This window comes from Octopus sinensis, linkage group LG11, assembly GCF_006345805.1.
Source record: "Octopus sinensis linkage group LG11, ASM634580v1, whole genome shotgun sequence".
NCBI classification, from domain to species: domain Eukaryota; kingdom Metazoa; phylum Mollusca; class Cephalopoda; order Octopoda; family Octopodidae; genus Octopus; species Octopus sinensis.
This window is the reverse complement of record NC_043007.1, coordinates 59,072,504-59,098,855: the sequence shown is the minus strand read 5'-3', so window position 1 is coordinate 59,098,855 and position 26,352 is coordinate 59,072,504. Positions and strand designations below refer to the sequence as shown.

At 37.7% G+C, this 26,352-nt stretch overlaps 1 protein-coding gene across 1 annotated transcript in view; it reads left to right on the top strand.

Moving 5' to 3' along the window:
- Positions 1-14,563: 14,563 nt before the first annotated feature.
- The window catches only part of LOC115217329 (calpain-A), a 49,572-nt gene continuing 37,783 nt past the window's right edge, over positions 14,564-26,352 (top strand). Inside the window, exon 1 of the mRNA XM_029786988.2 lies at positions 14,564-15,735. Coding sequence (XP_029642848.1) covers positions 15,289-15,735 — 447 coding nt within the window. The 5' untranslated portion in view covers positions 14,564-15,288. The remainder of the gene's footprint in view (positions 15,736-26,352) is intronic.

The window sequence follows — 26,352 nt, the reverse complement described above, 5'->3', positions numbered from 1 at the left end:
CAAAAACAACACTGTATAATTATGTGCAACTAAGTAGAAATGCACCTATTGGTGCAATAAACAACTGGCAGGAAAGCATTAAAAATAAATAATAATAATAATAATAATAATAATGATATAAACTATATATGTTGAATGTTTTTTACTGTTGATTTTGCATTTCACATTGTTTTTTATACATCTATTGAGATGCAAAAGCATGCATAAACATACATACATGAATACATGCATGATGAGGAATGTTACAGGTATCTAGGGGTGGATGAAAATATATCTTACAATGACACCTGTAATAAAACACATGTCACTAAAGAATATTATAGCCGAATAAAGAAAAATTGCACCTCAGAACTCTCTGCATTCAATAAAACAGTGGCCCAGAATGTGTTTGCGGTGCCAGTACTCATACCAACATTTGGGCTGCTTCAATGGATGCTTGATGAGATCCGAGCCATTGATGTGAAAACCCCCAAAATACTAACAAGCACACATAATTTCCACATAAACAGTGACGTAGACCACCTCTACCTAAAACAAAAACAAGGCAGCAGAGGTTTAACATTGATCCAAAATGCCTTTGAATGTCACATCATATCCCTTCGGCAACATCTTTTAACCACCAAGTATCGAAGTGCATCCCTTGACCAAGTTTGTATACATGAGGCTGATAACATCATAAGACTTGGAAGGCACCTCCTTGAGCAACACTCTTTGTCTGATAACCTAGAATACATACCCAAAGAAGTTGCATGATTCTACCACAACGTATCATCAGATGAAAGGATGAGGCTATATGAGCAGAAGACTATGCATGGATATGTTAGTAGAAAGCTTCATAATGATAATAACATCGATCAAAAGCCAGATTACTACCTCTCACTTTGAAAGGTATGTGTTTGCAATCCAGGAACAGGAAATATCAACCAAGTACCTGATGCACAAAAGGGATGGAGATGCAGGAAAAGTCGTAAAATGTAACAACCAATGCAGACTTTGTGGAGTTCACACTGAAGATATCACCTACATCATAACCACGGTATTATCTACAGATGGGACATGATGTTGCAGCTAGGACACTCTATAATGAAATCCGTTGGAAGGATAATCCTGAGGACAAAGAAATAAGAACCCACAATATGGTAGAAGCCAAAGCCACTTATAATAGAAAGGAATACTGGTGGAATGTACCAGTGAAGACCTCAATAAAATGTAAGCACAAGAGACTTGATGTATTGATTTGGGATAGAGAAGAGAAACTTTGTACAGTTGTGGAAATTAGCTGCCCAGTGGATGTTAACTCAGTGAAAAGGAGAACATCTATGCTGAACTATTGAGAAATCTGGAGTTATTCTATCCAGATTACAAGTTCAGGTTTATACCTGTAATGATTGGGGCCTTGGGATATGTAACACACTGCCTAAATACCAATCTTGAGAAATTAGACTTAACAAAACCAGGAAGGCGAAAGCTAATTTGAAGGCTACAGATCCAATCCATCACTGGAACTGCAAAAGTCTGTAAAACTTTCCAGAAGTTTATCATTTAAATATATATGAGCATGTCTAGATACACAAGTATATTCATGAGAATACAGACATAAAACAAAACATACAATTCTGCACATATACATACATATATACATACAAACATACAAATAAAAATACCCTGTTATTGATGTTGAACTTCCAATGAAGGAGCCTTGGATCTAGGTTAGAAACTGGTTCTTTCTCTATGGGCAAGAAATCTTGGAATAAACTGAATAATGACATACATACATAAATATATACATAATACAGAATATGGGGCGTTAGTTCACTGGTGATCTAAATGAATATGTACACTAGGTAAGTGCTGCAACGGATTATCAGGACTCCAATCTTGTGACTGAGACAGGGGCTATGGAACCATTTTAGGTTTCCGATATAGTGGATTTATATTTGTGAAAGCGGACAACAAATGCCAAGGCATAACAAGTATTTGAAGTCATAGACATTATTGTTCTTAAATTATTTATGGTCTTACAGCTGTTTCTGGTATATCTCAAGTGATAGGTGAGTATGCCTGAATATGGGGTATTCTGACATCAGAAACAAATAGAAAATATAAAGGATCTAGAGATGGGAATATTCAGATAAGAGATGTAGACATGAAAATTTACCAATAATAAGCAAATAAGGGAATAAAGAAATAAAAGTCACAGTTCATTTTTCCAAGAGTATGGATGTTAGTCCTTATGTCCTTAGGTAAAATCCTAGGTAAATCCAGGACTTATTATCGTAAAGTATAATTAGTGTTTTCACAGCTTAAATATCCAGGTAATATTTTGATTTGAATGGGGTTAGTGTGTTCATATTTATGTGGCTGGTTTGTGAGAGAATAACAGTAGAAGTAGTTATTGAGCAAAGTGGAGGGAGAAGGAGAAAGAAAGGGACAGAGAGGCTAACGAGGAGATGGAGATAGAGGAAGGTAAGTGACAGGTCATTAACAAGGATTGCTCTGCAGGAATGGTCAAAGATAATGGAAGGTAAAATAAAATATAAATAAAAGGGGTTCAGAGAGAATAGGAAAATAAATAAAGAGAATAATAGATGCCAGCACCATTCCTCATGTTTAGGGTTGGGGCATGATGTCAAGCAAATGTCTTGCAAACAACTTGCACATGCAAGTGCTACCAGTTGAGAACTCCACATACCGGAAGCCAGCAAGTGTATGCGGTCATCAGGAGAGAATGCGTGCCATTTTGGGGCCTACTTCTCAACGGCATCAATGCACACCGGCTCCACACACTGATATGAGACCCCGCTTTCTAGATCAACTGGTTATTAAATAAAGCTCACTATTTCTCTAGCCATTGCTCATTATCTCTTTTTAACCAAATCCAGTGGCTAGCCTTCTCCACTGTAGTTTGGATATCAGTCATGGTGGTATTGACTTTAAGATAAGTTAGGCCTAATGATAATAACAGTCGTTTCACACTGTGTCCAACATAATATTTGTGTCTGTTGAATGGCTATGGTCAGTAGTAATAGATATATTCCTTCCTATGGGAGTATATTAAAGGATGAATGGAGAAACAAGTTAAATATTTAATTGTTTAGGAATAAAAGTTACAATTTAACATTTGGAATCTAGGAGGTTAATGTTTAAAGTTTAGAAGATAAATTAAAACCCATAGGTTAAAGTAAAGAATTAACAGTTATCTTGTAAGGTACTAATGTTGATAAAGAAGATAATGAGGGGATAGGCATAGGTATATTATAACAACCATGGAAATATGCAAATAAGCGTTATGTGTGAGGGATAAGTTCACACTTTGACTTATGGAAAAACTTAAATGTGCAGAAAAATTTGTGTTTACAATTTGTAAAGGCTTCATTTTGTTTGTTGAATAATTGCAGTGAGTTATGAGTTAAAATTTTGATGGCTACTAAACATAAAGAACACCTCTCTAAAATTAACCCTAGGCAAGCATGCCCACATATTGGACACCCAAACCCTCCCACAATAGATAGGCTAACTAATACCACCACCAGAAATGTTGAAAGACCTCATACAAGACAATCTCATCCACCTAGCACCCACATGTATAATACTCGATCTAAGCATATAAACATCAAATCCTACAACTCTCCTCTCACACATACCAAGAATTACACTTCCTCTAATTTGCCAAATAAAGGCAATGGGAGATCAATTCTCTGGCACACACCCCCATTTGCTTTAAACATTAAGGGCCTTGCCAAAATCTTCTTTCGAGTAGTGGATTCTAACAACCCACGTCACCACAAATACCATTCTATCTTTAACAAATCCACTGAAAAATTATCCTACTCCTCTGTACCTAATATAGAATCTATTATTACCTCATCTAACAAACTTAAACTCAGCTCTTACTATCTAAATATATACAATCCTACTATACTATGAAAACACTAACACTGCATAAACTTTACTCCTAGCCCTAAAATTATAACTAGCTTGAACCTAGATAATATAATCCACACCTCTGACGGAGCTTCATGCACCACTGAAACCAATGTTGATAGAAGTACTAGTACTAACAATACTAACTCTACTATAACCACTAATACCTCTACTACAACTACTAATAATACTAACAACAATGCTAATACTACTACTACCGAAAATATTACTATTACTAATACTATTACCACTACTAATAATAATAATAATAACAATAATACTGATACTAATATCAATACCGCTACAAATACCAATACTACTACTAATAGTAACAATTATAACAAGAGCAGTCAGAGAGCGCAAGCTTCTGCCAAGGCAACACCAATGTCCTCTCAATGATTAGCCAGTGATCATTTCTAAAATGAGAATATCTGAAATAAACTGGATTGCTCTCACAAATGAGAATACTAAAAATGAACCTGACTGCTCTCAAATGGAAAAATAATCCAAATATATATATATACATTGAGAGGTGAAGGGAGCGGAGATGAAATACTAATACAGTGAAGGAGAAGTAGTGAGAGAAATAGCCATGACTGAGAGGGAGTGAGAGAAAATAATGACAATGAGAAAGATAAAATGAAGTGCCAAAGAGAGCATCATATAAATGAGAAAGGAAGGGATGATAGATGAATAATGAAGGAAGGAGTGAAAAAAACCAATAAACAGTGTTTGAAGTGTGAGTATATGTGTATGTACAATGGAAATGGGATGGTAATGTTCAATACTGAAAATGTGTGAGTATATGTGTGTGTGTGTACAAGAGAACTACGTGAAATTTTACATGTAAAGTAAAAAAATTGCAAAAATAATCCAGAATCCTTGTCTGGTACCAGATCGATACCAAAATCTAATGAGACTGTAACCAGTCACAAGACCAAACATCCTTGAAAGTTTCATCCAAATCCATCTAGCAATTCTTGAGATATCTTGTCCTTGGACAAACAAACATGACTCAAAACAATACCTCTGCTTTTGCTAAGGCGGAGGTAATAATAATAACAGCAACATCAATAACATGAACCAATCACCTAATACAACCCAAGCCTTTAACTTGTCTGCAAATAGCATAACTCCATCTCTCTCTCCAACTAACCAACTTAGAACAGATAGCTGCAACTGCAGATCTGGGACTGATTGCTCATTGCAAGCCTACTGCAGAAGGTTCAACATGGTATATCAATGCACTGTCCACAACCAATTAAATAACTCCATTAGCTACTATATCGGATCTACCATTAATTTCAAACAAAGATACTCTGCACATTTAAACTCATTTAAATATAAAGAGTATAGCAATTCCACATCTGTAGCCAGCCACATACACCATCTAATTAATAGGAAAATACAATACAGGATATCTTGGGCTATAATAGATTCTGGCATCCCATGTCAGGGCCAACGCTCCACATGAGGACTCTGCCTAAAAGAAGCCCTCAAGATTTTAATCACTACTCACTGCAATTACTCAACAAACAAAATGAAGCCTTCACAAATTGTAAACACAAATTTTTCTGCACATTTAAATTTTTCCATAAGTCAAAGTGTGAACTCATCCCTCACACATAACACTTATTTGCATATTTCCATGGTCTTTATGACATACCTATGCCTATCCCCTCATTATCTTCTCTATCAACATTAGTACCTTACAAGATAACTCGGCAGCATTTGAACTCAGAACATAAAGACAGATGAAATGCCACAAAACATTTTGCCCAGCAATGCTAATGATTCTGCCAAGTCACCACCTAAATAATAATAATAATAATAATAATAATAATAATAATACAGATACCAGGAAACCCCAAAATGGCAGAAATTCAAAAGATAGTGCTCATGGGAACTGCTCATATCCTACGCAAAATACTTTCTATGTAATCTCAAAGTTTAAAACAAACATAATTTTAATTTTTTTAGGCATTCACTAGTACAACACTAAAAAAAAAAATATATATGGCACACTAGGCATAACAACAACATGAACTTCCAGCCCGTTGTCTCTTCAGGTCTCTGGGTGAGACTTGGAGCCAACTTGTACAAATATAAAGCAAAATTCAAGCATAGAATAATAATAATAATAATAATGATGATGATGATGATGATTATAACATACACAGAAGCTTTAATGGCAGCATGGCCAATTTTGGCAGCATTAGCAAGCCTAATATTATGACAGTTAATAGGCAGCAAGCTGGTAGATTCATTAGCACACTGGGCAAAATGCTTAGCAGCATTTCATTCATCTTTATGTTCTGAGTTGAAATGCTGCTGGAGTCAACTTTGCCTTTCTTCTTTTCAGGGTCAATGTAATCAACTTACTCCTACTCCCGAAATTACTGGCCTTGTGCCAAAATTTGAAACCAGTATTATGATTGGTAATGAAGGCAACAACTCTAATAACATAAAAATAACAATAGTAATAATAATAACAATAACAACAGTAGTAGTAGTAGTAGTAGTAGTAGTAGTAGCAACAGCCCTAACAATGGTGCCAGTCTTATGAATACTGAGATTGATAACCACCACAAGATGACTAAATATAAAAATATAGGCAAGAATGTGAACAACCCAACTAACCTCTCTGAGAACAGGACCCCTATTCTGTCACCACTACAACTAGTGCTAATGCAAATACTAATAACAGTATATACAACACTCTAGAATATAGTATATATGAGGGAGATGAATCTGATGGACACAGTTTAACACTGTATAGATATCTTAGTAATAATACTAACAACAAATATAGTGCAAAGGAGCTTAACAGGAAATGATGCGACTGTAAAATACTTAGTAATTGTTCATTATAAAGCAACTGCTACAGATTTAATGCTGTTTATAAATCTATTTTTCTTAACAAACAACAAAACTCTATCAGAATATACATTGGTGTCACCTTCCATTTTAAACACCCAATACATTGCCCACCTGAGCTCTTTTAAATCTGCAAAACACAACAAATCTTCTTCATTAACTTTCAAAATTTGAAATTAATATTAATTCCTTATCGTCAAAATAAATAAATTCTTTATTCAAGTAACTATCAACATAAGCATACATCTAAATCACACTCACTACCCTCATTATGTATTTTATAGGTTATAAGCTTATAAACCTGAATCCCTTGTGGTCAGCTGGTTTACAATCAGATACTAACATTACTTCTCAACCCTCTTGCCTCTCCCCTTCTCTATTTAGCATAACCCTTTCCTTCCTACATCCATTGATCACCATACCACACAGCTGGTGGTTAGTAAGTATACTTCATCTTGTAAGTTACCCCTCACCTGAAACTCTATGCCTCTTCTTCATATATAATGTTCCCCCTGACACCTGGTGGCTAGTCTAGCTAACTGATAATTCTAATTTACTTACCCTATATTCTGCTGCTATTCATGATCTTCCTCTCACCACCCCACTCAGCGTTTCCCTTCCCTGCACATATTGGTACTGGCCACTTCTTTCTATGTACCTTCTTCTAACATTTGAACGGTATATACGAGGGGCGTTCAATAAGTAATGCCCCTGACCCACTTCCCATAGCAGTAGAGCAATGAAACTTGGAACAGTTATTAGTCTTTTTCTACATAGGAACCACCCAGAGTTACGCATTTCTCCCATCGTTTGATGCATCTCTGAAGACCGTTTTTGTAGAAGACCCCAGCTTGGTCCTCCAACCACGACGTGACTTCAGAAATCAAGGCTGCATCATCTGGGAAACGCTTTCCTTTCAAAAACAACTTCATGGCTGGGAAGAGGTGAAAATCAGAGGGTGCAAGGTCAGGAGAGTAGGGGGGATGGGGGATGAGTTCATAGCCGCACGCCTGTGCTTCTGATCTGGCGACACGCGAGTTGTGGATCGGAGCGTTGTCCTGCAGGAGGAGGATGCCTTTGCTGATCTTGCCCCGCCTCTTGATTTTGATAGCTTCTCTTAATTTCCTCAAAAGTGAAGCATAATAGACTCCTGTAATTGTGGCACCCTTTGCCAGGAAATCTGTCTTCACTACTCCGTCCTGGTCCCAGAAGACTGTAAGCATGATCTGGCCAGCGGAGGGCTGCACCCTTGCCTTCTTTGGAGGAGGTGAGTCACGGTGCTTCCACTGCATTGACTGGGCTTTGGTCTCTGGATCATAGTGATGGACCCAGGTTTTATCCTATGCAATCAGTCTTTTGAAAAATTTTGACTCATCTTCTTGGCACATCTCCAAATTCATCCTCGAGCAATCGACGCGTTCTTGCTTCTGGAAAGGTGTGAGCAACCTGGGAATCCATCTGGCAGACACCTTTTGCATATGCAAATGGTCATGAATGATAGTTTCCACAGACCTGGTACTAATCTTGACCTCATGGGCTATTTGGCGAATAGTTATGCGTCGATCTTCCAAAATGGCAGCCTCAACTTGACAGACAGATGCCTCATCAATGGCAGAAGGGGGCGACCAGATCTGGGAGCTGTTTCCACAGAGTTCCGACCATGTTTGAATTCACGATGCCAGCGTTTTACAAGATCATACGATGAGGCATCATCACCATAAGTTACTTTCATTTCATCAAAACTCTCCCGTGGAGTGCGTCCTTTCAAATACAAAAACCGGATCACCGCTCGACACTCAACATGCTCCATTTCACACTTGACTCAGTTCAAACACCTGTAAATCGGAAACCACAATTAGTTCAGAGCTGTAATTTGCCACTTAATCTATAGAGATATAAATAATTGCACATGCAAAATTTCAGCTAGATCAAACAACTGCAAGTGGGTCAGAGGCATTACTTATTGAACGCCCCTCGTATCTTATCTCTTCTCATGTTAATTTTTATCTATCTTACTATTATTATGACCTTGTACTCTGCCTTTCTTCTTTTATGTTCACCTCTGTATATCTCTGACATAACTAATAAATCATTACTTCCTGTTAAGGCTTTAGTTCATTCATCTTCCAGTGATGGAATAGATTGCATCTATAATGTTAGCTGTCAATTGTTTGCAGAGAAATGCACCATCTACATATCTATTCTTGAAACAGCCATAAGAAAGTATCTGTGCACCTTCTTCCTTCCTTTCTCCTTTCTTCTCATCCAGCTTTGGATTCTACCTACAATGACCTAATACCAATAATTCGGACTTACCAGCTTTACCTAATACCAATAATCTGGACTTACCATATAACACCTGGTAAATGCTAGCATATACCGTAACCATTGTTTTATTGACCTCTTGTGATCATTATTCCTGTAACACCCCAACCCTCCTATTTAAATATATAAATGTCAGAATCGGACCTGATACTAGTTGTTTGCCTGTTTATCCTTTAATTCTAGTGTGTGTGTGTGTGTGTGTGTGTGTGTGTCCATTGTGTGGCAACTAATATTGGTTTGCTTACATCCCTGTAACTTAGCAGTTCAGCAAAAGAGCTGATGGAATAAGCACCACATTTAAAACAATTAATGATTTGTTTTACTAACACTGTAAAGCAGTGCTCCAACAAGGCTACATTTCAATGACTAAAACAAGTAAAAGAATAAATTCTACTTAGATGAAAGTTTTATAAAATTCTGAGAGAAACTTACTGTCAATATTATAAGTATCATTGTTAAGCACTTGAGAAAGAGAATATATGTCAGGAGTATAAATTTTTTGTTCATGTATTGCTACTTGTCGAACTCAAGTGAAAGAAGAAATGAAGAAGTGTGTAAAAACAGTTAAGGCACAGTTTTATAGAACATAAACATCATAATACTGCACTGATAGTCTCAGTCATTTTAAATTATGATTCCATGTCATCTGGGAAAATTAACAGTTAAATAAATCAACTGAGAAAAGAAGGAAAGAAAACCTTATGTTTCACAGAACAGCAATAAATAAACTAAGAGTTTGTATGAAATACACAGATTTTGATAAAAAATTTGTTAAATAGGAGTATGGGGTGAGATTTGTCTCATGGCATTTGAAAACTGTAAAATCTAAAGAAACACTTGATAATTATCTCTCTGTATTCCAACATCATAGGGCAGAGAGCAGTTTAGTTATGTAATGAATGTTTATGACAATGACAATGTGGGTAAAGTGTGAAGTGAAGCAAAGGGGAGTCACTCTAAATCATAACAATGTTTGCTGAGTCAAATCATATGAATACTAACTGTAAAAAGAAAAATTTGTAAGGGTGAATCTAAGTTTTATTACTTTTGAAATGAAAAGTTTACATGCCTGAGTGACAAGTATTCACATAAACAACTATTGTGTGAAAATAATATGTTCACAGTAACATTCCTGAACAAAATAACTTTATTTTTGTTGTATAGAAAATACAATTTTGTGTACATAGTTTGTATTAAAACTACATCATATAAAATACCTCAACTTATATAAGCTGTATTTAGCACTTAAATATGACAAGGATGACTTTCTAGAGAACTTCAAATATGGGCTAATTAATCCATGAAACGTGAAATGAGTATAACCAGCAAATATGTTCATCATCATCATCATAGTTTAATGTCTGCTTTCCATGCTAGCATGGGTTGGACGATTTGACTGAGGACTGGCAAACCAGATGGCTGCACCAGGCTCCAATCTGATCTGGCAGAGTTTCTACAGCTAGATGCCCTTCCTAACGCCAACCACTCCGAGAGTGTAGTGGGTGCTTTTACGTGCCACCGGCATGAGGGCCAGTCAGGTGGTACTAGCAATGGCCACGTTCAAGTGGTGTTTTTTACGTGCCACCTGCACAAGAGCCAGTCCAGTGGCACAGGAACCAGTCCAGCGGCACTGGCAATGACCTCACTCAAATGTTTTTCATGTGCCACTGGCACAAGTGCCAGCAAGGCGACGCTGGTAACGATCATGCTCGAATGGTGTTTTTTATGTGCCACCAGCACAGAAGCCAGGCAACTGCTTTGGCAGCAATCACACTTGGATGGTGCACTGGCATGGGTGCCAGTCATCGAATTTGTGAATTTGATTTGATTCGATTTCACTTACCTCAACAGGTCTTCACAAGCAGAGTTTAGAGTCCAATGAAGGAAAGGTATGCATAAGTGGGCTGGTTACACCCCTGGCATAGGCCACGGGTTATGGTTTCACTTAGCTTGCCGGGTCTTCTCATGCACTGCATATTTCCAAAGGTCTCGGTCATTAGTCATTCCCTTGGTGAGGCCTAATGTTCGAAAGTCATGCTTCACCACCTCATCCCAGGTCTTCCTGGGTCTACCTCTTCCATAGGTTCCTTCAACTGCTAGGGTGTGGCACTTTTCCCCACAGCTATCCTGATCCATTCTCGCCACATGCCCATACGAGTGCAGTCGTCTCTTTTGCACACTACATCTGATGCTTCTTAGGTCCAACTAAGAAGCATCAGATGTGGTGTGCAAGAGAGACAACTGCACTGGTATGGGCATGTGGCAAGAATGGATGAGGAAATACAAAAATTACATTAGTAATCAACATAAAACTATGGAATTGTAGTAGTATGACTGAGAAAGGTTTTATAATATTGAAGACAAAATAGGATTCATTCAGTTTGATACCTAGCCAACTGCAGAAGTCTTCTGAAAGCTCTACAGTTTGGTAAAATGCTTACCTTAATTACCAACATCAATATAACCAGAAATCCAGGTGAATTATATTCATTTCATGATAATTTCTTCTGGGTTAAGAAACATGGAAATGAGCTTTTGGGTGTCTCTCTGATTAGCAATGATGATATGACAATATCAGAGTTCATTTACCTATTTATATTATGAAATTATAGAAGATGATGACTTGCCATATTCAATTATATGAACAAACACAACATAGACAAATTTTTAAAAATGTTAATTAGTATATTTAGACAATGTAATCTAAAAATTACAATAAACACTAACCTGAAAATACTCTTTTACTCTTTTACTTGTTTCAGTCATTTGACTTTGGCCATGCTGGAGTGCCGCCATTTTAGTCGAGCAAATCAACCCCAGGACTTATTTTTTGTAAGCCTAGTACTTATTCTATCAGTTTCTTTTGCTGAACCACTAAGTTATGGGGATGTAAACACACCAGCATCGGTTGTCAAGCGATGTTGGGGGACAAACACAGACACAGAAACATATACACACACACACACACATATATATATATTTATATATATATATATACATGGGTTATATATATATATATATATATATATATATATATATATATATATATACACATATATACGACGCCCTTCTTTCAGTTTCCGTCTACCAAATCCGCTCACAAGACTTTGGTCAGCCTGAGGCTATAGTAGAAGACACTTGCCCAAGGATCCACGCAGTGGGACTGAACCCAGAACCATGTGGTTGGTAAGCAAACTACTTACCACACAACCACTCCTACACCTATGTATATTGAGTTCTAATACTGGCACTCAGTTGGTTACGACGTTGAGGGTCCAAGTTGATTTGATCAACAGAGCAGCCTGTTTGTGAAATTAACATGCACTCCACAGATTAGCATAACCTTAACGTAGTTCTCAGGGAGATTTAATGCGACACAGAATGTGACAAGGTGGGCCCTTTGAAATACAGATACTACTCATTTTTTCCAGTTGAGTGGAGCAACATGAAATATAGTGTTTTGCTCAAGGACACAATGCATCACCAGGAATCAAGCTGACAACCCTACAACCATGAGCTGAATACCCTAACCACTAGGCCATACGCTTTCACTGAGTTCTAATACCAGGTTATTATTATGTACATGGTGTCCCAGAATTAACTATTTATTTCAATAAGGCACATTTAAAAAAAAAAGGCTGACAGAATTTTATGTTTATTACTTAATTATGATACCAAAACAAATAGATTTATGAGTCTTACATCAAAACTTTATTGAAAATTTTCAACATGTGCTCCGTCTGTATCCCTGCAAATTTCAAATGCATCCTTAATGTTATGAAACACCTTTTGAAGCATTTCAGGAGTTATCTCTTGCACTTGCTAACTGAATGTGTTAAGCTCAGCTAAACTATTGGGCCATCCTGGGGATGGAGGTAGAGAGAATGATTGCAGCCAAATTGAAAAAAAGCTATCATAGACAGATGAAATCCAACAAGAATGAAAATACTCACACACACACATACACACACAATGGAGATGGACTGCTACACACACGTACACATCTTTTATCTTTTACTTGTTTTAGTTATTAGACTATGGCCATACTGGGGCACTACCTTGAAGAAATTTTAGTCAAACAAATGAAACCCAGTACTTATTTTTTTAAGCAGCCTGGGACTTATTCAATCAGTGATGATGGGGAACAAGCACAAACACAAAGACACACACACATACATTTATATATATGATGGACTTCTTTTAGTTTAACCGACTCGTTTAAAAGTACCCTTCAATCGTGGGGCAATATGCTGTGCTTGAGAAGATCTGTTGAGTCAGTGCTGCCTGACTGGCTCCCATGCTGGTGGCATGTAAAAAGCACCATTCAAGCGTGATTGATGCCAGTGCCACCTGACTGCCCCCCACCCCCTACCGGCGGTGGCATGTAAAAAGCACCCACTACACTCTTGGAGTGTAGGAAGAGCAACCAGCAGTAGAAACATTGCCAGATCAGATTGGAGCATGGTGCAGGCTCCTGGCTTGCCAGTCCTCAGTCAAACTGTCTAACCCATAGCTGTATGGAAAGCAGATGTTAAACAATAATGATAGTGATGATGATGATGATGATTTCAGTTTCCATCAACCAAATCCACTCACAAGGCTTTAGTTAGCCCATGGATATAGAAGACACTTGCCCAAGGTGCCTTGCAGTCGAACTGAACTTGGAACTATGTGAATGGGTAGCCATGCCTATACACAAACATATATAAATATACATATATATATATATATATATATTTATTATATAGAAGGAGCTTCTACAGGACTAGAACTGTTTCATTCAAGAGAAATCTTCAGCTTCCTGAAGATTTCTCTTGAATGAAACAGTTCTAGTCCTGTAGAAGCTCCTTCTATATAATAAATTAATTTTACTCTGCTATGTATTGAGTACCTTATTTACTGTGGTTAACCCCGAATCAACCCGGGACCTACATATATATATATATATATATATATATATATATATATATATATATATATATATATATAAAGTTTATCGACACACACACATTGCCAATGTATCATATATCCAAAAACGGAGCACCTAAAGTATAGAGCAGTAAAGTATATTCAAGTAATAAAGTAAGGGTTAATGCTCTATTAACAGAGAAGCAGATGTAATTTTTATTATATATTTCTCTGCAAATTCTTCAGAGTAGTTTATCCGTCTAGAAAATTGAAAATGTTAAACAAGGAGATATTCTTATGCATCTACACATTTCTTTCTTTCTCCCTCCCGACTCACATACATAATATATGTGTATGTGTTTGTATTTATAGATGTGTAGGTGTGTGTGTGTGCGCTCACGCGCGCAAGTGTGTGCGCGTGCGCGCGCTATAAAAAAAAAACAGGTGAAAGCTAAAATATCACATGTAAAGTTTTTGTTTACACTTGCGTGAGGAGACATAAGTTCACAATGACATTAATCAAAGCATGCCATCTATGGGCATTTCATCACAGCATTTTTCTTTGACAAATGACGTGTTCCAACTTTTCCCAATCTTGATATAACAGTGTACAGTGCTTTCTGTTTTGAACGAACAGCTATACTTTTTAATAATAGAACACTTTAAAATGATGGAATGATCAATAATTCTAACTTTGGAGGGGTAGAACATAAGGGTAAGGACACACCCACCCGCCCACTTTACACAAACATATGCACGCATGCACACACACACACACATTAGTACTTAGACATTTACAAGTACACTAACACACTTATTAAATAGAAACTGATATTAGATCATCAAATAAAAAAAAATAGTAACTTGCACGTTGTAATATGAATTCATGGATTTTTACCCTTTTAAGTGAAAGTAAAGTCTATTGATAGTATATAGATAACACAGTAAAATGCGTAAGTAGCAAATAGCTTTAGTGTTGTATATGCATTGAGGATTATATGACATTAAATAGGTAGGCTTAACCTTGCTGTTTTGCATACCTCGCTTTCCCTGTCTACCGCTTTAAACATTTTTTTCTTTTATTTATTTTTGGCTCAACTCGTTGAGCTGCCAATATGGCGGGTACCTGCACGTGTGATGAACTTAACGGCAACATCAAACATGTGTGGAAGCTCACCTAACACAGCATCCTGCCTGACTGAAAGAGAAAAAAAAGCAAATAAATAAAGATATAAAAGAAATCTGGTTCCTACAATGAATTCTGGGAATCAGTTTCTCAGAAGAGAAGCTGTCTTCACACCCCAGCCATATAGATCGCAGCAAAATAACGAATTCCCCGCCAAGCAACGGAATTCGATATCGTCACAACAGCTGGACTCTGGAATTTCCTCACCTTTACCAACAAAACTTAAAGCTCGAAATTTTGCCAGTAACATCGCTTTTACTTCTAAAACAACTGTGACGAACGGCACCAGTCATGAGGAGACTATTAGTTATACAAACAATAATTTAAATATGTCTAAAGAAGACACATACATGTCTGGTAAAAGTAATAAACAGATCTCTCGTCTTTACGACATAGTCCGTCGAAATTGCAAGCAACAGGCGGAACTGTTCGAAGACAAGGATTTTCCTGCAAACGATGCATCTATTTATTTTTCTCGTCATCCACCTTACCAATTTGAATGGAGACGATGCAGTGTAAGTTAAAACGATCAATATCTAACATTTCCACTCATCACATTTCACCCTTACCCTCATCTTGACTTTTTGATTCGGTTCTGGTTTTATTTACTTTGTTGCATTGTTATTATTATTATTTTCCACTTTTTTTTGTTTGCTAGTACAACCGAAAAGTAATCACTTTCGTCAAATGTTTAGTAGTTTATTTTAGTTTAAGTGTTTTTTTTTTTAATGGGGACTAATTAATTTAAAACACACAATCTTAGTCTGGCTGGTGTTAATGAGTTATTATTTATTAGGTATATACATACGTATATTTAAATAGAGAGAATTATCGCTGATCCTTTCAATTCCTAAGAAATTGGGGTAAATCAGTCGATGTAGATTTTTTTTTTTTGATTATGAGAGCTAGATAGTTAAGAAAGATAAAAAAAAAAGTGACTGAGAGTTTAATATATTAACTTATATATCCCCAGTTTTTATATTATGTGAATCTGTTTGAACATTTTAAAAGGTATGTTGTCGGTTACCCCGCCCCCAGGTCAATTCAGATCGAACAAACACATTATCAGACATTCCAATCATGCCTGTCCTTCAGTAAACTTTTTAATTGATTACGTATGAAATTGAAATACATTATCCACGATTGTTGACTTAAATAGGAAAATTTTGAGCAAGTAATAAATTTCTTAAATATAACTATCAGTAATTTTAGGGAAGGGGTAAGTACTAGTGTTCAACTAGTACTTATTTTATCGACCTCGGAAGGATGGGCAAATTCGACCTCGACGAAATTTGAAATCGTAATTCACATCCGCTTGATAAGGAATGCAAAACTTTCTTTATTAACTATGTCACCTTGTAACTAAACATAACAAAATATAGATTGTTCACCCCGTCCCCCGCGAATGTTTCACATACATCCTTGATTAAGAAAACACAAATTTAAATACAAATAATTTTATTTATTTAAATATAAATATTTGGATTCTAAATATAATATCATGCAATATAGAAATTATGCATATTGAAAGGTAAACATGTATAAACAAAATCGTAATAAGATCGAACCGGGTACCACGTGGCTGGAAAGCGAACTTCTTGACCCATATGAATAAATATTTTTAAAAGTTAAGCTTCTTATTGGCATTGTTAAAAATAACTAGGGCATACACCCACACAGATTCATCTCTCCTGTGCGTACACTAACGCTGTTTACAAAATGTGCAAATAAACTATACAAAGTATTTAGTTCATAGAACTGTCGTTAGCTAATGGACAGGTGTATGCATACATATATACATACGTACATGCAGATAGACAAACAGACAAGTCTTTGTCTATACATTTCATACAAACACAGAAACCGGTATGGATTGTGTGTGTGAGAGAGAGAGAGAGAGAGAGAGAGAGAGAGCATATGTACACATGTGTGCGCCCGTGTATGTGTATACACATACACACACAAACACATATCTATGTGTATGTTTAAAGTATGGGCATTCCTTCGATATAACTCGACAAAATCAAAACATTTCACTTCGGGTATTTCTGTGGGTTGTGGAATATAGATATAACGAAATTATGTCAGCAATGTCTTATTTTAAACTAGAAGAAAAAAAGCGTTGCATATTTGTTCTTACCTGTTTCATGTGTATATGTAAAATCTGCAAATTTCCAAGCAGAATCGAACTGTCATTTGCTTCCACGGAAATACCCGAAGTAAAGTGTTTTGATTTTGTCGAGTTATATCGAAAGAATGCCAAAGTATGTAAATAAATGTTAACTTTTCAAAGCAGAAAAATGTATTTTATTTACTAAAAGAAATCATGACTTTTCCATCTGCAACACACTGTTATACATGTGCCGATTAGAAGGGGTGCCGACTATGTCTATTTAGTAAGTTAGGGAGTCAGTTATGGCTATTTACCGAGTTAAGGTGTCGTCTATGGCTATTTACTGTGGTGGGGGTATCAGCTGTGGCATGTTCAGGCTTCTTACGGTATGAGTGCAAAACGAAAGAGAAGGTTTACGGACGTTTCACCCATCTCTACTGTTCAACGGTGGAGTAAGTTTTCGTTATTATGGAGATTTCTGTACTCCAATAAAGGATGTAGACAATTCGATTACATTGATGTTATTAGCAGTCACACAACATGAAATTGAGGCTCTGCCAAAGATAATATAGGACAGAAATGTCTAGTGTAGTGTGGGGAAACACATCTCAATTGTAGCAACTTCAAGAAGATAGTATGTGTGTGTGTGTGTGTGTATATATATATATATATATATATATCATCATCATCATCATCGTTTAACGTCCGTTTTCCATATTGGCAAGGGTTGACGGTTTGACTGAGGACTGGCAAACCAGGAGGCTGCACCAGGCTCCAATCTGATCTGACAATGTGTCTACAGCTGGATACCCTACCTAAAACCAACCACCCCGAGAGTGCAGTGGGTGCTTTTTACATGCCATGGCACGGGAGCCAGCCAGGCGGCACTGGCATCGGCCACGTTCGGATGGTGCTTTTTACATGCTACCAGCACAGGAGCCAGCCGAGGTGGGGGATGGTTATGCGACACTAGTATAGGCTACAGCTGTGATCTCATTTTACTTGCCTGGTCATATTGTATGTAGGTTATACATGTACATGTGTGTATGTTTAAAGTAGTATTAGCATAAGACAAGATAGAGGAGATAGAAAATAATAATGTAGAGAGTGAACAACTGGGAGCTTCTTTGGAATAATCTATTAAGGAGATCAGATTGGGCCACGGATCTTACTAAAAAGAGGTTCAGAGGATGCTGGAATAGCTCTATAGAGAGAGCCATAAAGGCTAAGAGACAGACTTAAAAACTAATTGAAAGGATGGATAGCAAAGAGCAATAGCAAATTGTAAGAAGAGAAGCTAGATATCAGGTAAATCTAGCAATAGGAGAAGCTGAGAGTAAAAACTTTGCCCAATGTTCTTAGATGTGTGGATCAGAGAAAGGCATGAGATATTTCAGGTTGCTCAGCAATGAGAGAAAATCCTGACATTGTTGGGGTGAAGAGTGTATGGAATGATAATGGTAGTCTTGCTTGTACAAAGAATGACAAAAAAAGAGACATGAAAGTACTATTATGATGGATAGAGAGATTAAAGATATGAAGGATAGGAAGGCATCCTCATCCATTAGGAATCACTGCTGAAATGCTGAAAATATCTGCCAAAATCATAACTCACATAGTAAATCAGATGCATAGTGGCATCATTGTCAACTACTAAAAGGACAAAGAAGATGCATTAGTGATAGGAAATTATAGAGGAAACAACTGAGGCATTAAACTGTTAGATCAGTTTATGAAGGTTACAGAAAGAGGTACAGCATAATAGATTAGAGAGAGAATTAACAGATGTGATGCAGTTAGGCTATTCTATTAATGAGGCTGTTGCAGGAGACATATGTTGCCAGGAATAAGCCTCCATACAAAACATTTGTAGATCTAGAGAAGGTGTTTGACAGGGATCCTCTGCTGTGTGGGCATTTCAGAGCTGTTACAATCCATGTACAGAATCAGAATCAGCAAGGTGAGTTAGTAATGAGTATAAGGATGAATTCAGTGTGAAGGTGCAGTACAGCAGGGGGTCAATCTCAGCACTCTCTGTTCATTATAATCCTCTAAACCATATCAGAGAAGTTTACGATATAGTTTCCAATTCCAGCAGAAACAAATCCTAGAATCGTGAAGACTCAAAGTGAATTTAGCAAAGTTTAAAATAATAAATAGGAAGAAAACTGGAAGCTTGTGGAAACTCTTATTCTGAGAACTGAAATTCCAGACACGGACACAAAACCTGGAATTAAAAACCCTGAAAATGAACTTAGCAAAGACTCGAGAATTAGTAAATAGGAAAACACAGAACCCTACTACTATCAGGAAAATGGCCAAGCTCTCTATGTAGGAAAGGAGTTGGTAGAAATTTCATACAATGTATCCAATGCAAACTATGGACATACTTAAGGTGCAGTGGAACCATAGCAAGAAAATAAACTTTAGTTGTGGTAGATGTGTAGGAGCAATAAACACCAGCAGTGTATAGGAAATAGATGCTCTCAAATGCGCAGGAGGATTTCTCGAATTAGCTGATAGCTTCATATCTAGGTGACTTAATTGGTAATTGAGGAGGAAGTTCTGAAAGTGCACTAGCCAGAGTTAGAACAGGCTGAAGATAGTTCAGGGAAGTATTATCTCTTTTGATAGCTAAAGATTTGAAAGGCAGACAGGCATGATACTTGTGTATAAACAGCAGTGCTACATGGTTGTGAGATGTAGGTCTGGAATACAGAGGACCTGTGGAGACTAGAAAGAAACTAAGCTAGCATGCTTCACTGGCAATGTCAGCATGCATGAACAACAGAGTATAAATGTGCTGAGAGGAAAACTGAGCATAAGAGGAATCAGGTGTAATGTGCAAGAGAGTAGACAAAATTGGTTTGAGAATGTAATGTGATGGATGAGGATAGTTGTATAATCCTTTAGTATTCAGATTACTATCATAATTAATGCCTTTTATTCACATTGTTTTGAATTAATTATGTAATGTCTTGTAACTGAGATTTGGATGATGTGATTATTTATTTTTAGAATGATGTTCAAGGGTAAGTGTGAGAGGCCAGACATGGCCAGTTTAATCATAAAACAGATAGAACATTTAGGCTGGATATGGCCAGTTTAAATACTAAAAGAATAAAGAAGTGATAATTACAGCAGAGAAAACCTGTGAATGAGGAAGACAAAGGAAGATGGGGAATGATGAAGTGAAGGCCAATCTTAGGATGTTTAACCTCATGGAGGAAATAACAAAGGACAGAGGTGATTGATGATACACAGTGCTTGAAAAGAACCATTCCAGCTATGCTAGTGCAGTGTCTCTGAGGTTCTGAAAGCATAATGTTTATGCACACAACAGGGTCTTTCAAACAATGTCCCTGTCAAGTCTATCATCATCATCATTTAAAGTTCACTTTCCATGCTAGCATGGGTTGGACGATTTGACTGAGGTCTGGCGAACTAGATGGCTGCACCAGACTCCAATCTGATCTGGCAGAGTTTCTACAGCTGGATGCCCTTCCTAATGCCAACCACTCCGAGAGTATAGTGGGTGCTTTTACATGCCACTGGCACGAGGGCCAGTCAGGTGGTACTGGCAACGGCCACGCTCAAATGGTGCTTTTTATGGGCCACCTGCACAGGAGCCAGTCCAGCGGCACTGGCAACGACCTTGCTCGAATGTTTTTTCACGTGCCACCAGCACAAGTGCCAGTAAGGCAACGCAGGTAAGAATCACACTCAAATGGAGGCCAGCCTGTTGCTCATGCAACGATCATGCTCGTATGGTACTCTTAGCGCATGGATGCCAGTCATCGAATTTGATTTCGATTTCACTTGCCTCAACAGGTCTTCACAAGCAGTGCTTAGTGTCCAATGAAAGAAAGGTACGCATAAGTGGGCTGGTTACACCCCTGGAATTGGCCACAAGGTTATGGTCTCACTTGAGCTTGCCGAGTCTTCTCAAGCACAGCGTATTTCCAAAGGTCCCGGTCACTAGTCATTGCTTCGGTGAGGCCCAATGTTCGAAGGTCATGCTTCACCACCTCATCCCAGGTCTTCATGGGTCTATCTCTTCCACATATTTTCTATTTCTAGTTATTTTAATTTATAACTGTTTTTAAATATCCACCCATCTTCTTGGATAGGTTTTCAGTATATCTCAAGTGTTCCCAAAATTTTCACTGCTGTAAAGATCATGTGTGATCTTTTTTGTACTATGCAGCATTTTTAGATCTGCCCACACTTTTTTGAAGCTCGTCCTCTTATTGCCTCTGTCTCAACAGCTGCTGTTAGCATGGACACTATTTTATAAATTGATATTGCTTATGATATACCCCTACTGTACAACATCATTGTACATATACTTCATACAGTCTGTCTGTCACAAACTGAGAAACACTTTCTTACCGACAGATGAAACAAGCCACTGAACATTTTCCGTCCTAGTTTTAACAAAACTAGAGGCAATGACTAGTGACTGAGACCTTTGGAAATACGCTGTGCTTAAGAACCAGGAAGCCAAGTGAGACCGTAACCTCGTGGCCTGTGCCAGGGGTGTAACCAGCCCACTTATGCATACCTTTCCTTCATTGGGCACTGAACTCTGCTTGCAAAGACCTGTTGAGGCAAGTGAAATCGAAATCAAATTCGACAACTGGCATCCATGCTAGTGGAGTGCTAAGAGTACCATCCAAGTGTGAATATTGCTAGAGCAGCTAACTGGCTTCCATGCTGGTGGCATGTAAAAAGCATCATTCAGGCGTGATCACTACCAGCGTCGCCTTACTGGCACTTGTGCTGGTGGCACATAAAAAAATATTCGAGTGAGGTCGTTGCCAGTGCCACTGGACTGGCTCCTGTGCAGGTGGCATGTAAAAAACACCATTTGAGCGTGGCCATTGCCAGTACTGCCAGACTGGCCCTTGTGCTGATGGCACGTAAAAGCACCCACTACAGTCTTGGAGTGGTTGGCGTTATGAAGGGCATCCAGCTGTAGAAACTCTGCCAGATCAGATTGGAGCCTTGTGCAGCCATCTGGTTCGCCAGCCCTCAGTCAAATTGTCCAACCCATGCTAACATGGAAAGCTAGATGATGATGAGTTGAGCCAACAAAGGAAATACTGCATGGTCATTTTATATGCTAGAAATGGCTTTCAGAAGACACACTACTATTTTAAGAAAGAAAAGATTCACTGAATAATTTTGATAAAAAAAAAAAACAAGAGGTCACATCTGGAATGCAATAGATTATAGTTCTGCTTAGTCAGGGATGATTTAAAACTAAAAAAACAAAAACAAAACAAAAGCTTAGTGATTGAACTTTCATTAGAAATCCCCTGTGTTAATTAAATCATCTTACTATAACTTCAGGCTGACCAATATCTCATGAGAGGAATTTACTAAATGAAAACTGTCGGAATGCACAAATGTGTGTGTAAGTCCAAGAATTGGGATGTTAGTATTACATTACCAGCACCTCCATTCTTGTACTAATTATAGCATACTCTGTGAGTAACAAATCCTCCTTCGAATTTTAGGCTGTATGAAATGGTTTCCCTTATGGAAACTGTTCATTTTTATGCACTCTCTTAGTATTTGCAAGAGTGCTGACTGAGGTAACCTCTCACCTGTCTAAATCCCCTTTGATCTGATTTATGTGTGTGTGTGTGTTTATGTCTAAAAATCAGTGTTTTTGTTTATGTTGTGTCCTTTCACATCTTATAACTTAGTGGTTCAACAAATAGACTTCAATAAAATAAGTAGCAGACTGAATTAAGAATTGCGGTGTGATATGTTTAACTAAAAACGCATGAAAGAAATGCTCCAGCCTGGTTACAATCCAATGTCTGAAACAGATATTCTGCCTGTCTTATTTTCAAATTGGATAGATCCAGCCTCCCACACCAACCCTACATGGTCATTCTAAATATAAACAATCACATCATTGAAATGTTGAAGCTACGAGATTATGTATGATTAATTCAAAACAATGTGAAAATGAGCATTACATTTAACAGGGTTAAATGTTACAAGGTTAAAGAAGGGGACATAGACAAGTAATCAATGCAGCTTCTGCTTGCAGTATCTGCTACTAACCATTCCTATGCATTTGCTGCATCCAGTGATTTAGTTTCAGTCTGTCAGATTCCTTCACTGCACCTATTGCTTACTCTAAGTACATAATATAATATTGAATTTCTACACATTAAGCAAGGCCACTTTGCAGATAGTGCTACATTTTTCTGTTCTTTCTCTGTCTGTCTTTCTTTCTCTCTCTCTCTCTCTCTCTCTCTCTCTCTCTCTCTCTCTCTCTCTCTCTCTCTCTCTCTCTCTCTCTTATTCCTTTCTTTTTTCACCCTACTTCAACTGCTTGTAAAAGCAATCAAATCTCCCTTTAATCACACCTTACACTCTCAAAAAGTAAAAGAAAGGTGATTTCTAGAAAGATAGAATTCTCACAGTTGGAATTCCTTTAATCATACATCTGGTCAATCAGGGATGACTTGGTGCTAAACAACAGCAATATTAGTGAAACAAACTGCCTTGTGGTATATGTTCTGGCTTTTTACATTGTGTCAAAATCCCGCCATGATCAATTTTGCCTTTCATTGCTAGTTTTGTGCCTAAATTAGAAACAATTTTATTTTTAGTTACTTGGACAGATTATTATATAAACAAGATATAGGTGCAGGCATGGTTATGTGGTAAAACATTTGCTTTCCAACTACATGGTTCCAGGTTCAATCTAACTGTGTGGCACCTTGAGCAAGTATCTACTCTTATAGCACTTGGCCAACCAAACCCTTGCAAGTGGAGTTGGTAGATGGAAACTGAAAAAAGCCTAGTGTGTCTGTGTGTCTTTCATTTAACATCATGTGATTGTTGTAAATGAGTGTCACTGTCATACAAGTGGTGTCATTCATATCTAGTATTCTATGAGAATATGCCTGGCCATGGGGGAAATATTACCTTGCTTGGAAACAGCTGGGAATGGGTGATAGAAAGGCCATCCATCTGTAGAAAATCTGCCTCAAATGAACTCTGTTCAATCCATCCAAGCATTGAAAAGTAGATTTTAAATTATGATAATGATGAAAACCTTTGTATCAGGTTTAAGGGTTGGCAGTATGTATTGAAATACCTACATACATTCACAGGCGTGGCTGTGTGGTAAGAAGCTTGTTTCCCAACAACATGGTTCCGGGTTTAGTCCAACTTCAATGCACCTTGGACAGATATTTTCTACTATAGCCTCAGGCCGACCATAGCCTTGTGAGTGGATTTGGCAGTTCGAAACAGAAAAGAAACCCATCGTGTATACACATGCACACACACATATGAATGTATGTAAATACTTATGTGTATGTTTTTGTCCCCACCACAATTACTTGACAACCGATGTTGGTGTGTTTACATCTCTGTAATTTAGCGGTTCAGCAAAAGAAACTGATAGAATAAGTACTAGGTTACAAAGAATAAGTACTGGGGTCGATATCTTTGACTAAAAGGCAGTGCTCCAGCATGGCTGCAGTCAAATGACTGAAACAAATAAAAGAATACAAAGAAACTGAAAGAAAATAGATTTGATCCCAAATTTAAAAAAAAAAACAATAAAAGAGATATATATCAAATAACAATCATAATATACAGTAATGTGAGGGTAAGTTATTTAGGCGCTGAGCTGGCAGAATCGTTATTGCATTGGAAAAACTATTTAGTGAAATTCTGAGTTTAAATGCCACAAGAATCGATTTTGCCTTTCATCCTTTTGGGTCAATAAAACAAATACCAGTTGAACACTGAGGGTTGATGTAATCGACTTACCCCACTCCCCCGAAATTGCTGGCCTTATGCTAAAATCTGAGACCAATTCGTTGTTAATTACTTGTAATACACGCACAATTTTTTTTTTTTCAGTAAAATTAGTTGTAAACACAAATCACTATAAGTGCTCTCCCTTTAGTCACTGTTGCACAGGATTGAACTTGGAACGGCAGATGCGTTAGCATGCCGGATGAAATGCTTAGTGACATTTCATCTGCCATTACGTTCTGAGTTCAAATTCTGCCAAGGTTGACTTTGCTTTTCATCCTTTCCGGGTTGATAAATTAAGTACCAGTTGCGACTGGCTCCCTCACCAAAAACTTTGAGCCCTGTGCCTAGAGTAGCAAAAGATATTACACTTACAATGAAGGTGGCGAGTGGCAGAATTATTAAGTGCACCAGGCAAAATGCTAGGTGGCATTACGCCCATCATTATATTCTGAGTTCAAATTCCACTGAGACTGGCTTTGCCTTTCATCCTTTCAGGATCAATGAGTACTGGGTGGGGTGTAATCAACTTAGCCCATCCTCTGAAATTGCTGGCCTTGTGCTAAAATTTGAAGTCAATATTACATTAATGATGGATACTCCATTGCTCCACTTTTTGTTTATTTCAAACAAAAGCAGTATTCAGTATTTTGGGTTTTTTCCCCTTGTGCGGGAAGGTGGGGTACTGGTGAGGTTGGATACCCTTCCTATCATCAACCACTTTATAGAAAGTACTGGATGCTTTTTCATGTTACTAGCACTACTAGTGAGGTCACCAAGTGACTCACAAGTTTTGTACCAGGTGTTGAAAGGTTAAAGTATGACAGAAGGATAAGGAACAGGCTTCTTGCTGCAGAGGAGATACATTGCTGCCCAAGGTGGAGGTGATGAGGTGTCAAGACATACCTTCAAGGTACAAGAAGGTCACTATGACGGCTTAAGTGCAGAAACAGATGAAACAATATGCAGGTTCCCCCCGATCCCTTATCTGGTGGGCGATGCGGAAACTGGAGATTGACGAATGGTTAATTAGGGTTGTACAGGCCCTATACAAAGAGGCCATTAGCAAAGTTAGGATTGGCAACGAGTATAGCGAAGAATTCTGGGTAGAAGTAGGGGTCCACCAAGGTTCAGCCCTCAGTCCCCTTTTATTCATCATAGTCCTCCTGGCAATAACAGAGGAATTCAAGACTGGTTGCCCCTGGGATCTCCTCTATGCTGA